We start from the raw sequence: 16,243 nt of genomic DNA on the forward strand, positions 1-16,243 counted from the left end.
CCTACAACCCACCTCCACCCACAGGTGTGTGTGTGTGTGCCGCTGATGGTGTTAATTTATGGTTATGCGCCTCATGCATAATACTGACACCCGAAACCTGTCACGCACATGCCTCCGGAACGGTTCAGTTGGGTGGATTGGGTGGATTGGGTGGATTAGGTGGTTGGGTGGCTAGCTTGGGTGGTGGCCAGGGGGTGCTCGCCCGTACGCAGCAATTAGTTTAAGTGATGAACACAGATTTGTTAATGCATTACCGTTACAGGCACGTTACTAGAATTAATTTGAATCGCTCGGCATAAACTATTTTATGTGCAATTTAAGTAACTAATTTGAAACATGTGTTTACAACCATATTTTATTGCCATAAAATAAATCAAAGTTGTCTTAAAAACAATTAGAAAAATTCCTGAATTTTGATATATACTATTACTATTTTTTGAATGATTTTTTGCACATATGAAACACACTGTATGCATTGCAGATTTTCACAAATTGATAGTGCAGCCAGAAGTGCACTCCCTTGCCAAAACAAATCGAGTCCCTCAGCTGAGAATCAAATAAATTGGCTAAAAAAATGTTGCCAAATGTTGCCAAATGTTTCGCATTCGCCATGGAACTTCGCTGCATTGTGGCCGTGCTCCTGGGTCTTTGTGAAGTGCGCGCCATTTGGTGGCCCCACCAACATCCGATGGAGGAGCAACTGGCCATCGAGATATCCGCTACTCTCCGCAAGATATTCACCAATGGCCTGGCTGTTAAGAATTTCAGTGTTTTCATTAGCACTGGCTACGAGCAAATGGACAGGGATCGGGTGATACTGGTGCATCAAGTACTCTATCGCAGCTTATACCAGCCGAATGCTCCAGTGCCCGTTGTCCTGGCCGCCAAAATGAATCGCAAAATGAGCGTCCACATCTTCAGCCAGCTGCTTTTTGTCCAGAATGCCGAGCAGGCCATGTATATCTATATACGTATTTATATACATAAATTCATAAATTCATATTCCATTTCTTTTTCAGAGCCATAGCCGAAGGAGTGAACCGAAATGTGTTGTGCATCATCGTTTTGCTGACATGCCAGCCGCAACGACCCATTATGACCAGGATTTTCACGTACTTCATGCAGGAGCGTTACAACATCAACGTGGTGATCCTGGTGCCCGGTGTGCGTGGAGTCCGGGCCTTCAATGTCCGGCCGTACACCGCCAGCAGTTGCACGAGCGTGGAGCCCGTGGAAACGGACATAAAGGATGGCGATGTATGGGACGTCTTTCCCAGCCGCTTGAAGAACCTACACGGCTGTCCATTGAGCGTGATCGTCTGGGATATACCGCCATATATGCGAGTAAACTGGCAGAGTAGTGATCCAATCGATGGACTGGCCGGTTTGGATGGACTGCTCTTGCGGATCGTGGCACGGAAGATGAACTTTACGCTGAAACTGATGGCCAACGAACCGAAGGGTTTGATTGGTGGCTCCAGTTACATGAACGGCACCTTCACGGGTGCCTACAAAATGCTGAGGGAGAGAAGGGCCAATATCACCATAGGATGTGCTGCCTGTACACCAGAGAGATCCACCTACCTGGAGTCCACCAGTCCCTACAGCCAGATGGCCTACATAATTGTGATGCGCGCCAGAGGCGGCTATAGTATCTATGAGGTTATGCTGTTCCCATTCGAAAAGGGCACCTGGCTGGTGGTCAGCACGGTATTGGGTCTGCAATGGATGGTGGGCAGTCGATGGCGTATGCCATCACCCATTCTCGCCGGCTGGATGCTCTGGATCTTTGTGATCCGAGCCAGTTACGAGGCATCCGTATTCAATTTCATACACAACTCACCGGTGAAGCCATCGCCGCGCACTTTGGAGCAAGCCTTGAATGTTGGCTTCCGTTTCATCACCGATCACGCCACCTATCGGATGACCCTGCAGATACCTTCTTTTCAGGGCAAAACTTCCATATCCGCCGGACAGCCGGTGGATGTGTTCGATGCTCTGTTGAAGGCACCATGGAAAACGGGCGCCTTCACCAGTCGCGCCTTCCTGGCCGCCCACCTGGTTGGGCATAGGCACCATCGCAATCAGCTGTTGATTTTGGGCGAAAAGATCATTGACAATATGCTGTGCGTGTACTTTCCCCAGGGCTCCTATTTCGCCTGGGAGATCAACAATCTGCTCTTCAATATGCGTAGCTTTGGCATCTTCCAGCACCATTCGCAGATCCTCGCCTGGAACAGTATGCCCACCACCACCACGGATACGGATACGCCGGGTAAAACCATACGTTCCTCCAAGGTGAGTGCGGCCAGAGGATTTGCCGAGTCCATGAGCTTCGTCCTGGCAGCACTGAATTGCTTGATGGCAGCACTCTGCTTTTCCATTGCGGTCTTTGGTCTGGAGCTGCTGAGTCGAAGGCGCCGCTGGACGGGATTAGCATGGCTATTTGAAAGGGTTTGAGTGGAATTTAAATATACTTTTTATCAACTTAAAACATAATATAATAGTTTAAAACGCTTCAATATATTATATATTTTTTATGCGGCATATTTGTTAATTACATCCAAAATCCGGCGTAATTTTGGATGCTGCCTGCTCAAAAGCTCCAGGATAAAGACAATCAAGGCCAGCATATAGAGTCCTGCGGAGCAAACGAACACTCCACCCAGCCGCCATATGGACAATGACGTGGGCTCCAGTCTGCGCCGCTTGGCCACCGGCTTGATGCGGTCCAAGTACATCCTGCGATACCGGGCCACGATGCCCGAGGACATCATGGCCATGAGCAGGCGATCGATGCGCCGCTTGAAGTAGGAATGCGGTCGCATGTAGAAGGTTAGGGGCGCGGTCAGCAGGGGATCGGGCAGGACGGTGAGGTGCCTCGCATTCGGGCCCGAACGGTAGTCAAACTGATAGATGGTGGGCTGTAGCAGTGGCACTGCAATGCCCGCATCATCCTCATCCCGCAGCCGGAGCAATGACTCCTCCTGTGAGAAGACCACTTGGAAATTGGTGCTAGGCATCGAATCCTTGAAGATCGTCCGCAGAGCGGGCAGAATACGGAACTCATAGCCCTTGGCCTGCGCCTCGCCGAGGCTTCTGATCGGCGAACGCATCTCCACATCCTGCAGCAGGAGGTACAGCTGACCCGTATAGGCGGCCCGGAGTATCAGTGCCTGGAGCAGCCACATGACCAGAATGAATCTGGCAAAGTTCCTTTGCGGATTGTAAATGGCCAGACCGCCGAGCAGACTGCTCCACATGCCCAGGCACGGACGATGATTGTGCCTGCCCAGCACCAGATGCCGCAATTCCGGCGCAGCGGTGATCCTCAGATGACTGATCAGCAGGAAACCGAGCAGCAGGCTAACCACAATGCACGACCAGATGATGTAGCGGAAGGGTCGTGTCAATCGACCCATGGGCGATATGGAACCACCACTCGGAATGACGAGGACAATCGGGAAACTTCCGTGCGAAATACTGGGTAGCATCAGGTCCGAACGGGCTTTGTTGTACATGAAGCACACGAATGTCAGATTCACCTCGCCATCGACCATCTGCAAAGGCGTGCGTATACTTAATAAAATGGATGTGCATTACGTATACGACTAGGAGAACAGCTCACTAGGTGTACGTACCATTTTCAGGATTCCCGTAACATTGCCATCGGGCAGAATCTCGCCGCGGTCCTTATCCTGCCGCTCCAGCAATTTGACTGTGAAGTTCATGCGCTCGGCCAGGGAGCGGAAAATCAAACCCTCGATGCCCAGTATGATCCTGCCACCCGGCGTCTTGGGATCATCTTCGATTTGCACATATGGCCGATGCTCGAAGGTGGCCACCACCAATTGGCAGCCATGCAGGTTGCCCAATTTGCTGGGAAAGAGCGGCTTGGTGAGACCGAAACCCGTCGCCGGTGCTGGTAGATCCTGGAAAGCGGTATAGTAGACGGGCAGCGAGGACTGACAGTGATGCGGTCCATAGGGATAGTAGGTGTACAAGTGGACGGTGTCATCTCTTTGCAGGAACACAATCACATTGATCACATAGATGTTGAGCAAACGTCGAAACATAATCTTCAGCGACTCCACGGGCTGCTCCTCCAGTCCGGTGTAAACGACCAGAAAGAAGCCATTCCTCTTGTACGGACTGCCCAACTGATTGAGATACATCTCCAGGCGGAAGTACGAACGCAGGCTGTCCAGAAACCAAATGGCAATCGGTCTGCCGGTCAATCCACTTGGTGGCGGCAGTTCCGTATTGTTTTGTTCCGTCATCTCCACGCGGTCATCCTCGAGGAGGAACTGGATTCTGCCCGTGGCCGAGGAACGGAAGAGGGCGGCGTCTATCATGTCGTTGTGCAGTCGCCTGCTCTCCCGACTGGTGGGGAACTGCACCACCGCCAGTGGTGTGCTGGTGGCCATTCCATAGTAGTTATCAATGGCCCAAACCAGGGCGTAAACCAGGCTCACATTGTGCACGGCGCTGGGCAACATCCTCATTCACCGCTGGCTCCTGGCCAACTGATGTCCTGCTTCAGATTTGGCCAAAATCATGACGGGTTCGCATGACATGCTTGCTACGCTGGAAATATAAAAATGGTTGCATTTTTTGAATGAGTTAAATGCGAAAATTTCCTGATCTTCAAAGGTTTTGCATCTTTGGGCAGGTTTCTTATTTCATAATATATAATAATAATTTTTGTATATAATTTGTTTGTATATTTTTTATTATTAAATTGCACTACTCATTACACTTGTCCTTTTTTTTCGGTGCATCAGTTCGTTACTATTATCTAAACAGAAATCACTTAACTGACGACTCAAATTGCGTGCAGAAAGCTCTATCGGCGAAATATGAAATCTAAAATCACAAAATGCAAATGCACAATAAATTAACTTGAAATATATAAATTGTTAAAAAGCCCTTTTACACGCCGCCGTTGATTGCTTTCACTTTTCTTGTGTAAATACAAAAAGGGCAAGGTAAATATACTTGAATGTAGGTTATGGAAAATATTTGATTACACAGGCAATATTCCAATAATTACTAAACATATTTTTTAACACCTATGCATTGCTTTTTCTTTTTCCAATACATTTTTGCATAGCTTGGTGGTTATTAATAAAAAATACATAAAAGAAAAGAGTTGCAAGAAATCAATTGTTGCCTTTTAAAATGTATTTTATTTAACCAACATTTTTTGGGATTTTTATTTCATGAGTTTTTAGTAGGTGGCTTACGCATTTCAGTCGCCGGAATCGTGCTTAAATGTGAGTTATCTTCGGGTCATGAGTAATTTTCTATATAATACATACTTAGATCAGAGTCTGCGTTAATCTGAAACCAAATCGGAGCCAGTCAAAGGTCGCTGTACCGAGTTGAAGAAATGCACTTTTCGCTGACCTCCACAAAAGCCACCCGCTGCGCCGACAGAAGCTTTTGTTTCTCGTGTCGCTACAAGCTGCACCACCGCTGACCTCAGCAAACCACGGCGGTGGTGGTGGTGTTGGTGGTGCTACTGGTGACACATAAACCAAAAGACGATCGCAAGAATTCTGCGGATCGACGCTTGAAGGGCAGCCACAGCGCGGCCCTCGGCAAAAATCAGGTGCGGATTACTTGCTACTCCAATAAAGGTTCTTTAAATGTTTAAAAATAACAGATAGCTTAAAGAATATTTACTATATTTTTTAAAGAAAGCTTAAAGAATATTTACTATATTTTTTAAAGATAGCTTAGAGAATATTTACTATATTTTTTAGTTGATATTAGAATATCAGAAGCAAACAGTTTTTGGTGCCCGAAGAGTGGCGTGTAGATAACTGCTGTTAGTGACCAAAACGAGTTGATTTTCGGCGCCTTCCGTGCGATTCCACACCTGACTTCGTACTTACTGTCTACTGTGCAGCATTTGCGCTGAATTCGTGGAAAATGTTGGCGAGCGGAATGGAATAGTTGGGCAAGGTTTTTTTTGCAGCACTTGCAGCTGCGACGGCTGCTGCGCTCTGTTTTTTTTTTTTTTTTTTTTTCCAATTGGGGGCACACACACGGAAACTCTGGAACACTGTCCGGTGTCCAGTGCGTGTGGCGTAGACGGCTGCGGGTCACGAATTTGCAGACGTCTGCACTTTTGCGCCGCCGACGCGCTGGCAAAAAATCTATTTGGACCACCAACCGGCGGCAGTCGGCAGTCAGTCGGCCAACGAGCTCCGGCGAACACAGATCGATCTTTGGCTTCAGATTATTCCGAGTTTTGCCCAACCGCAGAGGATGCGATTGTATAGCCTGCTGCCGCTCCTGGCGCTCCTCGTCGTCCAGGCGGCCGGACAAAGTCCAGTAAACGCTGATGATCCTGCAACGGATGCTGGCACAACGACCAACTCCACGGCGGACACCAGGCCAAGGATTCCCAGTCGGGATGAGGTGAGCACGACATGACTGTTAATCAAAGATTGGTTTTTAATGAAACCCTCTGCTATCTATATTATTTGCAGATCCTTGGACAGATGCCGCCCATTCCACCCATCCGCACTGGCAGTGCCCCGATGGACGCCTTTTACATGATGTTCCCGGCGCTGGGCAGCCTGCTGCGTTGGGGCAGCCTCTTTCCCGCCCAATCGATCCTGGGCGCCATTCCCGATAGCCTGCAGCCCACAGCGGCGGCCTCCAAGGTGGTGCTCGTCCTGGCCGATGATGCGACGTCCAAGACCCGAGTTACCCGCCAGAATACGCCGCCGAATCCACTTGGCCAGCTGATGAATTGGCCCGCTCTGCCGCAGGACTTCCAACTGCCCACCATGGACCTGGGACCGCAAGTGGGCTCCTTTTTGGCCCAACTGCCTCCAATGCCCGGTCTTCTGGGTGCCCCCGCTCCAGTTCCTGATCCAGCTCCTGCTGCAGCTCCTCTTCCCGCTGCTGCTCCACCCCCAGCACCTCCAGCATCCATACCCAATTCAGATGCCATGCCAGCCATCCTGGGACAATCCGCTCTGCAGAACGCTTTCCCCTTCCTTAACCCGTCCAACTTTGATGCCTCCAGTCTTCTGGGCCAGAATCTGGGCCAGAGTCTGGGCGCTCCTCCCAACTTTGATTTCGTGGCGCAAATGCAAAGGCAGTTCTTTCCGGGAATGACGCCAGCACAACAACCAGCTCCAGCTGGCACGGATGCCCAGGCCTCCGACATTTCCGAGGTGAGGGTACGTCCTGAGGTGCCCTACTCGCAGGAGGCCCAGATGTCGCTGATGAAGATGAAATCGGCACTGGAAGCGGAGCAGGAGAGGCAGCAACAGGTACCGGTCAAGGATCAGGAGCAAGTGCCTCTCTTGTGGTTCCGAATGCCCACCACACAGAATGAGGATGCGACTGAGGAGAAGACACTGGAGGATCTGCGGGTGGAGGCGAAACTGAGGGCCTTTGAGCGCCAGGTCATAAGCGAGTTGAAAATGCTGCAGAAGATCGAACTCATGGCCAAGCAGATGAGGTCCAGTGCCACCGCGCAGAATGCCGATTCACCCTACAGGATCAGCTATCCCCTCAATCGTACACCCATTCACAAGATCACCCGTGCGGACATTGAGCAGGCCCTCCGCGATGACTACGTCCGCCGGCTGGTCAACAAGGAGGCGCAACGCAAGGCCCGGACTTCCGGCATCAACAACCAGAAGGCAAATGCCCTGAAGCGACAGGCCAAGTCACAGGATCAGGCCATGTCCAAGGAGGAAATTGTCCAGTTGATGGCGTATGCCTATCGCATGGCCAGCGAGCAGATGGAGAGTGAGAAGGGTAAGCAGGACAAGGTTTACGCGGCCTTCAAGACGGAACAGAATCCAATGATGATGGAGCAGAGGCAATGGTCCGAGGAGCAGGCCAAGATCCAACAGAATCAGCAGCAGATCCAGCAAAATCCAATGATGCAGCAGAGGCAATGGACGGAGGATCAGGCTAAGATTCAACAGCAGATCCAGCAAAATCCAATGATGCAGCAGCAGAGGCAGTGGACGGAGGATCAGGCTAAGATCCAACAGACTCAGCAGCAGATGCAGCAAAATCCTATGATGATGCAGAGGCAAATGGCGGAGGATCAGGCCAAGATCCAACAGAAACAGCAGCAGATCCAGCACGAACAACAGCAGATGCAGCAAAACCCAATGATGATGCAGCAGAGGCAAATGGCGGAGGAGCAGGCCAAGATTCAGCACGACCAACAGATGGCCCAACAGATGGCACAGCAAGGTCCCATGATGATGATGGAGCAGAGGCAAAGACAGTGGTCGGAAGAGCAGGCCAGAGCTCAGCAGGCTCAACAGATGGCCCAACAGACACCCATGATGATGCCACAGATGCAACAAAGACAGTGGACAGAGGAACCCCAAATGGTGCAGCAGATGCAACAGATGCAGCAGAGGCAGTGGGCCGACGATCAGGCCAGGATGCAAATGGCGCAGCAAACTCCAATGATGCAGCAGCAGCAGCGAAAGATGGCGGAGAATCCACAGATGATGCAGCAAAGGCAATGGACCGAGGAGCAAGCCAAAATCGAACAGGCACAGCAGATGGAGCAACAGAATCAAATGATGATGCAGCAGATGCAGCAAAGACAGTGGACCGAGGATCAGGCCCAGATGCAGGAGCAGCAGAGACAGATGATGATGCAGCAAACGCCCACGATGATGATGAAGCAGCGCCAGTGGGCGCAGGAGAATCCACAGTCTGTCCAGCAGCAAGGAGCCACCATGATGATGATGCAGCAGCAGACGCCAGCGATGATGCAGCGTGCAGTGGAGGCGGACCAAGATGGTGAGGCAGTGGAGGATCAGCAGGTGGGCGAGGCGGGACCCCAAATGCCGGAGAACGAGAGCGGCGCCAGGCACAAAGGTAATCTCTTCGGTGTCTTTCGCAATTCCGACTCAGTGCCATCATCTGTCTCCTCCACAGTCGATGCCCTGGGCGTTGGCGGCAACAAGCGCAAGAAGTCCAAGTCCAAGTCGGCGCCGCCAACGGTGATCAACTATTACTATGCGGCTCCCCAGCCCCGTCCGGTGGTTCCGAGTTACGGCACAAGTTACGGCGGAGGTGGCTACGGATCCAATGCCTATGGGGTGCAGCGTCCAGTCAATGTCTATCAAAGTCAAGGCTATCGGGCTGCCGTGGGTAACGACGAGGTGGATGACATGCTGCGCCAGCACCAGACAATGGCCAGGGTAAGTTGGGATTAGTGTAGAACCAGTCGAACTACCACACACCACTACAACCACTACACCACCACACCACCACACCACATTGAGCACCACACAGCAACACACACTGTAACACACTGCAACACACTGGAACATGTAGACAGTTGCTTTCATTTGATCCATTTCATACGATTCATTCGCCTTTTTCTCATGGCATTAAACAGGCGACGCATTTCAGACACTAAACCAGATACAACCAGGCCATGTCGCTGGATCGGAGTGGCAGAAGAGCAGCTCTAATCCGCCAACGACGTTGACCCCAGCTCCACAGGAGCCAACACCACCGCAAGAGCATCGAGTCCACAAAAGGTTAGCACTTTTCCACAGGTTTGGGCGCGGGACTGGGCCAGATGCTACTCCACACTCCACAGCCAGGAGTTGCGGATGTGGCACATTGGATTGTCTGTGCGGCAGGAGTTGTCGTTGCAGTGGAACAGGATTGAGATCGGGAGTGGTGTCGAGTGGTGGTTCGGGAACCTGCCAGTGCAAAGCCAATAGGCGGAACAAACGTAGTGTGGAGTATGGCACCTTGGAGACCATCGATGAGGGTTCGCTCAACGAGCTGAGAAGGGAATATAAGCTGGGACTTAAGGAGATCACCCTGAGTCCGGATGAAGATCCCGCCGAGGCGCTAATGCGCTACAATGCGGCCTCCATACGCGAAGCTCTGGAGAGAGCCAGCATGGAACCGCTGGAGATCGGTGGCGATCAGTATGAGGAGGAGGCGCAACAGGAGGAGCAGCCCCTGGTGGAGGAGCAACTGCAGCATGATACCAACACAGAGCAGCAGTACAATTATAAGGATTTTGTGCGGCTAACCAGTTCCACAGCGTCTCCAATCACCAGTACCACCGAAGCTGTCCCATTCGGAGGCAGTGACTCCACTTCGGAAGCACCTGTCACACCAGAAGCCACTACCACAACCACTACCACATCCACATCCACATCCACTACCACAACCACAGAAAGCAGCAAAGCCGAGGTGCTGGACATGCAGCAAGACTCGCAGGCCGAGGCTGAGAGCTCCCATGTGACCAAGTCCATATCCAAGCAGGAGGCGGAGATCCATCAGCTGCACACGATTGTGGATGAGCTGAAGAAAGAGATCCTTAAGCTGAATCTGCGTTGCAGCAAAATAATATCAAACAATGTGGCCAAAGAGCCAGTTCCAGAGCAGACCACACCCGTGGTGGCGGAGGCATCCAAGCAGGAGGAGAAGCCATCCAAGCAGGAGGAGGAGCCATCCAAGCAGGAGGAGGAGCCAAAGGTGGAGGAGGAGAAAGTGATTGCGGAAGAGCAGACACCAGTTGAGCAGGAGGAAGAGCAGGAAGAGGAGGAGGATAGTACCTCCACTAGTACGACCACAGAGACGTCCTCACCAAGTGGCAGTTGCTCGCCAAAACCGGAACTCAAACCCATTCTCTCCATGGCAACGCACTCAGTGGATGAGCAAGTTGGCTCCGCCAATAAACTGGACTACGAAGATGATACCAATTGGCAGCGGATTCTGGCCAATCGTGGCTATGACACGGATTACCTAACCAAATCCCATGAGCGTCAGTTTTCGCAGGGCCAAAACCTGGAGATGCCAAAGAATTGCAACTACGATGGCAATGCCAGCCAGGAGTACGGACCCTATCCGGAGTTCCAAGCGGATGAACCCAGCGCGGATACGGAGAGCAAGGCTAAGAGGGCGTTGAGTGTGAAACAACAGGCGCAGCTGCTGAATGCGGCGCTAAATGATAGTGGTAGTGATGCGAGTGATGCCATCACCACCACCACCACACCATCTCCGTACGCGATGAGGGGCAAGTTTGTAAGACGGAGGAGCACGGCCAGAAGGACACCCGGTCCAAGGATGGGAAAGGAAAGCGCGGAGGTCTGGGTGCGATCCCCGCGACAAGCGAAAATGCCCCAACGATCCAAGAAGTCCATGTCTAGGCCGAGAAAGGAGAGCAGCTCCCAGTTGGTGACCACACAGGCCACCGTGAGTAGCACCAAGCTGGACAGTTTGGTGGATGTGCTCAAGGATCTGGTGCGTCTGCAAATCCAGAAGGAGAAAAAGTCCAGTCTACTGAGAGCACAGAGCCATAATCCAAATAACCCATCGAAAACGGCCAAATCCATTAAGTCCAGCAAAGTCATCAAGCGCAAAAGGTTGCGCAGAAGGCAACACAAGCCCATTGCCACAACCACCAGGAGTCCCATTCAGGAGTTCCATTCCCATGCATAAGATATTCCACAAAACCCATTTAAGATCCCATCTCACAGTTTCGCCCAACTAAACATAATCCTAAACATAATTTAGTTAGTGTATAAGCATGTTCACTAATCGTCCGCCAAACATTCATGTCCATCTTTCATTTGCATATCCCTCGTCCATTTCGCCAGTCCATCATCAGCACCATCTGCATCTGCATCTGCATCTGCATCTGCATCTGCATCTGCATCTGAATCTGAATCCGAAATCGCAATCGAAAACGCACCATCATCTGACCCCCAAGTGGGTTCCATTTTCACCTACGACGAGGGTTTGCTGCATCCATTCATGGGTCTGCTGCCGGTGGATAGGCCCGATGATCCCTGGAACCAGAAGCCATACGATCCACACCATCCTCTCTACACCGGCGGTGGCAGCTACGCCGCCTATCTGAGGGACAGTCGCCGTCGAAGGGACACCCACATCATGGGCCAGGGGTCACAGCATGGCATCCTAACACCCGGCATGTTGGAGCGACTTCTGCGCATCAAGATGGATTTCCAGCGCAGATTTCCCCATCTGTACAAGGGCATGCTGAATCACCACACGAATCTCACCCGCGTGGAGGTACAGCCGCCGGTTCTGGGCAAGATTTCCAAGTCAACCACCAAGACCAAGACGAAGACCAAGACGAAGACCAAGAGTAAGGATGAGTTGGATGAACCCGTCTTCGAATTGGCAGCCGCAGAGCGTAGCCTGTTCGAGGACGAGGTTAATGATTCGCTGGAGAAGGATGCCGAACCAGAACCGGAACCGGATGAGCAGGATGACCGGGATGAACGGGATGAGCGGGATGAGCGGGATGTGGAGGAGCCCAGCGAGAGCAGCGAACCCAGGGGATTCAGCATCAGCAGCAGGAAAGACCGGGATGACAACGACATCGATTACTTCAACTTCGATGACGATGATGTTGATGATTAGACTTTTAATTTAATTGCCAATAAAAATAAATACTATTAATGTAAAATCATGATTATTTATCTACAAAAGTAAGTTAATATTCAGTAATAGAAGTTAGTTACCCAGGGGAATCGCCATTAATGTGACATGATTAACGCGATTGGCCAGGAGCATTACCAAAATTTCCCCGGGGATCTGAAAAGCCCAGTGCCCAAAAGTGGCCACATTAACACATTCCTTGGGCCACTCTTTAGCCATGAGGTACAGGTACTGGTTGTACACACTTTGCTGCTGCTCCTTGGTGGCCAGCACACTGGAAACCAGTTCGGATCGCCACCTGGCGGAGGCACTGGCTCAAGTGGTGGCCAACTCGGAGATGGGTCGCCTCAAGACCTTGTACATTTACACGCACACAAGTTCCCCGTCGACGGTTGGCCATTTGGAGGAGCTGCTCGACCAGGTGCTGATGACACTGCCTAGCAATCTGCAGGCACGCAGACTCCTGCTGCAGCAGTCCATGGAGTACAAGCCCTATGTCCACGCTGTCCTGGCACTGGTCGATGGTCTGGCGTCTCTAACGGCGATCTACGCGCGGATTCGAGCCACCCAGGACTTGTCGCACACACTGATATACATGTCCCTGGCCACGGATGCGTATGGTGCGGAGATGCAGGCAGTCCTACGACTTCTGTGGCATCTTAGTGTACTGAATGTGGGCGTAGTGCTGCGTCCACCTGGCGAGCACATCCTCATGGTCAGTTACTTTCCATTCAGTGCGTGGCACGGCTGCCAGGTGATCTCGCCCAATGTGGTGAATCGCTACCAAGTGGGCACAGGGCAGTGGGCTAGTCGAGATTACTTTCCCAGCAAGTTGGGCAACTTCTATGGCTGTCTGCTGACCTGTGCCACGTGGGAGGATATGCCCTATTTGGTTTGGCGTCGCAGTGGCAGCTTTGTGGGCATCGAGGGCGCCCTGCTCCAGTTCATGGCCACCAATCTGAACTTCAGCGTGGGTCTCTATTGGATGAACAAGGAGGAGGTGCTGGCCACTTTCGATGAGTCGGGCACAATTTTCGATGAGGTGCGTCCTGGTTCTAAATCTAGCTATCTGTATGGATAATGCAATTGGTGTTCTTTGCAGATCTTTGGCCATCATGCGGACTTCTCTCTGGGCGGATTCCACTTCAAGCCCAGCGCTGGCAGCGAGATTCCCTACTCCCAGTCCACCTACTACTTCATGAGCCACATCATGCTGGTGACCAATCTGCAGAGTGCCTACTCCGCCTACGAGAAGCTCTCCTTTCCCTTCGCTCCGCTGCTGTGGCGTGCCATTGGTGTGGTCCTGATCCTGGCCTGCCTGCTCCTGATGCTGGTGCTGCGTTGTTGGCATCACCACGAACTGCCAGTGAATCCATACTACGAGCTGTGGGTCCTGACAATGGGTGGCAATCTGCTGGATCGATTGCTGCCACAAAGGTTTCCCGGGCGCTTGGTGCTGCTCACCTGGCTGTTTGCCACCTTGGTTCTCAGGAGTGGCTACCAGTCGGGAATGTATCAGCTGCTGCGGCAGGATACCCAAAGGAATCCGCCACAAACCATTGCGGAGGTGCTGGCCCAGCGTTACACCATCCAGTTGGCGGAGGTCAACGAGGCAAGGATCCTGGCCAGTTTGCCGGAACTGCGGCCGGAGCAACTGGTTTACCTGGCGGGCAGTGAGCTGCAATCCTTTCCAGCTTTGGCCCAGCAAAGTGGCTCCTCGGCGCGGCTGGCCATTCTAACGCCCTACGAGTACTTCGGCTACTTCCGAAAAGTGCATCCGATGAGCAGGAGATTGCACTTGGTGCGGGAACGCATCTACACCCAGCAATTGGCCTTCTATGTGCGGCGTCACTCGCATCTGGTCGGTGTGCTGAACAAGCAGATCCAACATGCCCATGCCCATGGCTTCCTGGAGCACTGGACGCGGCAGTATGTCAGTGCCGTGGACGAGAAGGACGAGAGTGTGGCCCGCATAGCCTCCACATCGTACAGCACCCTCGATGGCATCGATGGCGATCCGAGCCTATCGGCCACGGAGGAGCAGCAGGTGGCCACCGTTCGCCAAAATGTACTCTCCATGCGGGAACTAGCTGCTCTCTTCTGGCTCATCCTCTGGGCGAATCTGGCAGCGGTGGTTGTCTTCGTGCTGGAACTGCTGTTGCCCAAAATAAAACTTGGGAAATTATTAGGGAAAATGAATAGCAAAATAAGAAAGTGCATTTCCAATTTGGTGAGAGATTAGAGAAGTATGTCTACGAATATTCAACGGATTTACACAAAATTTCAACAAGCGATCAAAGAAATATAATGTTGTTATTAAAATATTTAAGTGACCGTAGTAAGTTCTTAAAAATTTGCGTTTTCACGAGCACTTGAGTGAGCATTATTCCTTCTGCGCGAAGGCATAAATAATGTCGGATTTATTTGCGGCCCAGGCGTTTTAATTAAATTACTTCATAATCCACACAGTCGACGGGTGGCCCACACCCACTACCAATTCCACTCCCTCCCCCTTCCAGTTCCACTTAGCCCGCCCCTGTCCAACAACAAAAGGACATCCCCTTCAGCGGCGGGAGGATGTCTTGCAGGATAGTTGGCCAAAGTGTTCGCTGCTCGTATCGTAAAAACGCAAAACGTTTTATCTAAAAGCGATAAATTTTGAAAACCAAAACTTGCGCTGGCGAATCAACCACCACCGATCTGCCACCACCACACCACCTCGAATAGTTGTCCTTCAGCCACCCACCAGACCACCCCAGACCAGACCAGACCAGACCACCCCAGACCAAGTCGAGCTCCAAGGATCCAATACAACCGAAGCCGCACACATAGACATCAATTTTGTGTGTGTGCTTCTTGCTGGCAATCCTTGCAACATTTGCGGCTGTCGTTGTCGCCATCGACTGGTTACATGTAAGTGCTGCCATTGCCCCCTTGAACCCCTGCAACCCCCGAACCTCTAAAAACCCCTTACCCTTACCCCCTCTAGCCCCCTGCACGACGCCCATGCTTGGCAATCTCTTGCTGCTTTGCTTATCGCCTCGCACATTTGAGCTTTTTGAAATTTCTCGCCACAAAAACTGTCTGTAATGGGCACAACGTTGCCCGACTACGGCTTTATGCACTCACAAAAAAAAAGGTGCAGGTCAATGGAAGTAAACTATTATGAACTTGTAAATATCAAGCATAAAAACTCTAAAACTAACTAAGTTTACTAAAAGCGCAGTTTTGATAAATTCGCATAAAATATATTGGTATTATCAACTATAGTTTTGCGTGTTGTTTTCTAGCTTCCTTGTTCCTCAGTGAATCCCCAACCCCTCGCCAAAGTTTCCTACTCATCCTTGGGAGCCAACTAGTCAACGACATCGTCGTCTTCGTCCTTGTCGTTCGCTGGAAATTCAAGTAAATGTATTGAACTTAAGCTCATTGCCTGCGATGTCGTTTTCGAACCACTCGCAGTCGCAGTCGCAGTCGCAGTCGCAGTCAGCGTCTGAAGCGATACATCCCATCCAAAAACCAGCAAGCAGTAAGCAGCATCTAGCACCCCACTCCATCTAAATTTTCCATTTCGCAAGCGATTTTCCACACCCCCAAACCTCTTTAATGCGCTGCGCTGTTTGGGGAAAAATCAAGCAAAAAGGAGCACAACTTTATGCAATTCCTTTTATAAAATGTTTCCTATTTTTCGGCTTTATTGCATGTATCATTCACTGGAGGCTTTTTCGCTGATTTAAGGGCACTGGGATGATAATATTTAAGGGGTTTTGAAATATAACATATTTGTGTAATTATAGGTTAT

The 16,243-nt window shown here is 51.2% G+C and overlaps 4 protein-coding genes across 8 annotated transcripts; 3 read left to right on the forward strand and 1 right to left on the reverse strand.

The window, feature by feature from the left end:
• The first annotated feature begins 556 nt into the window (after positions 1-556).
• LOC120456233 lies at positions 557-2,522 on the forward strand. The gene is made up of 2 exons (XM_039642920.2): positions 557-957; positions 1,020-2,522. The coding sequence occupies exons 1-2, from the start codon at positions 575-577 to the stop codon at positions 2,458-2,460; spliced, it is 1,824 nt and encodes a 607-aa protein (XP_039498854.1). The 5' UTR covers positions 557-574; the 3' UTR covers positions 2,461-2,522.
• On the reverse strand, positions 2,420-4,939 carry LOC120456188. Of its 4 annotated transcripts, none has more exons than XM_039642866.2 (3): positions 4,758-4,939; positions 3,642-4,582; positions 2,420-3,560 (listed from the first exon to the last, which is right to left on the reverse strand). In XM_039642866.2, exons 2-3 carry the CDS (start codon positions 4,503-4,505, stop codon positions 2,538-2,540), a joined length of 1,887 nt encoding a protein of 628 aa, XP_039498800.1. In that variant the 5' UTR covers positions 4,506-4,582; positions 4,758-4,939; the 3' UTR covers positions 2,420-2,537. The 4 variants fall into 4 exon arrangements, with proteins under 4 accessions (XP_039498800.1, XP_039498799.1, XP_039498801.1 ...); XM_039642865.2 differs by having other exon boundaries at positions 3,642-4,587; XM_039642867.2 differs by having other exon boundaries at positions 3,642-4,587; positions 4,823-4,917.
• A 1,247-nt stretch (positions 4,940-6,186) lies between these two features.
• LOC120456173 (defective chorion-1 protein, FC125 isoform) lies at positions 6,187-12,469 on the forward strand. 2 transcript variants are annotated; one of them, XM_039642839.2, is made up of 5 exons: positions 6,187-6,429; positions 6,501-8,880; positions 8,941-9,206; positions 9,421-9,551; positions 11,634-12,469. In XM_039642839.2, exons 1-5 carry the CDS (start codon positions 6,277-6,279, stop codon positions 12,421-12,423), a joined length of 3,720 nt encoding a protein of 1,239 aa, XP_039498773.1. In that variant the 5' UTR covers positions 6,187-6,276; the 3' UTR covers positions 12,424-12,469. The 2 variants fall into 2 exon arrangements, 1 of the variants encoding a protein (XP_039498773.1); XR_005616819.2 differs by having other exon boundaries at positions 6,188-6,429; positions 9,407-9,551; positions 11,634-11,651.
• A 135-nt stretch (positions 12,470-12,604) lies between these two features.
• LOC120455683 lies at positions 12,605-14,683 on the forward strand. Its single transcript, XM_039642092.1, has 2 exons — positions 12,605-13,483; positions 13,544-14,683. Exons 1-2 carry the CDS (start codon positions 12,659-12,661, stop codon positions 14,681-14,683), a joined length of 1,965 nt encoding a protein of 654 aa, XP_039498026.1. The 5' UTR covers positions 12,605-12,658.
• The last annotated feature ends 1,560 nt before the right edge of the window (positions 14,684-16,243 follow it).

The sequence above is a fragment of the Drosophila santomea genome, chromosome X, assembly GCF_016746245.2.
Source record: "Drosophila santomea strain STO CAGO 1482 chromosome X, Prin_Dsan_1.1, whole genome shotgun sequence".
In the NCBI taxonomy this organism is placed as follows: domain Eukaryota; kingdom Metazoa; phylum Arthropoda; class Insecta; order Diptera; family Drosophilidae; genus Drosophila; species Drosophila santomea.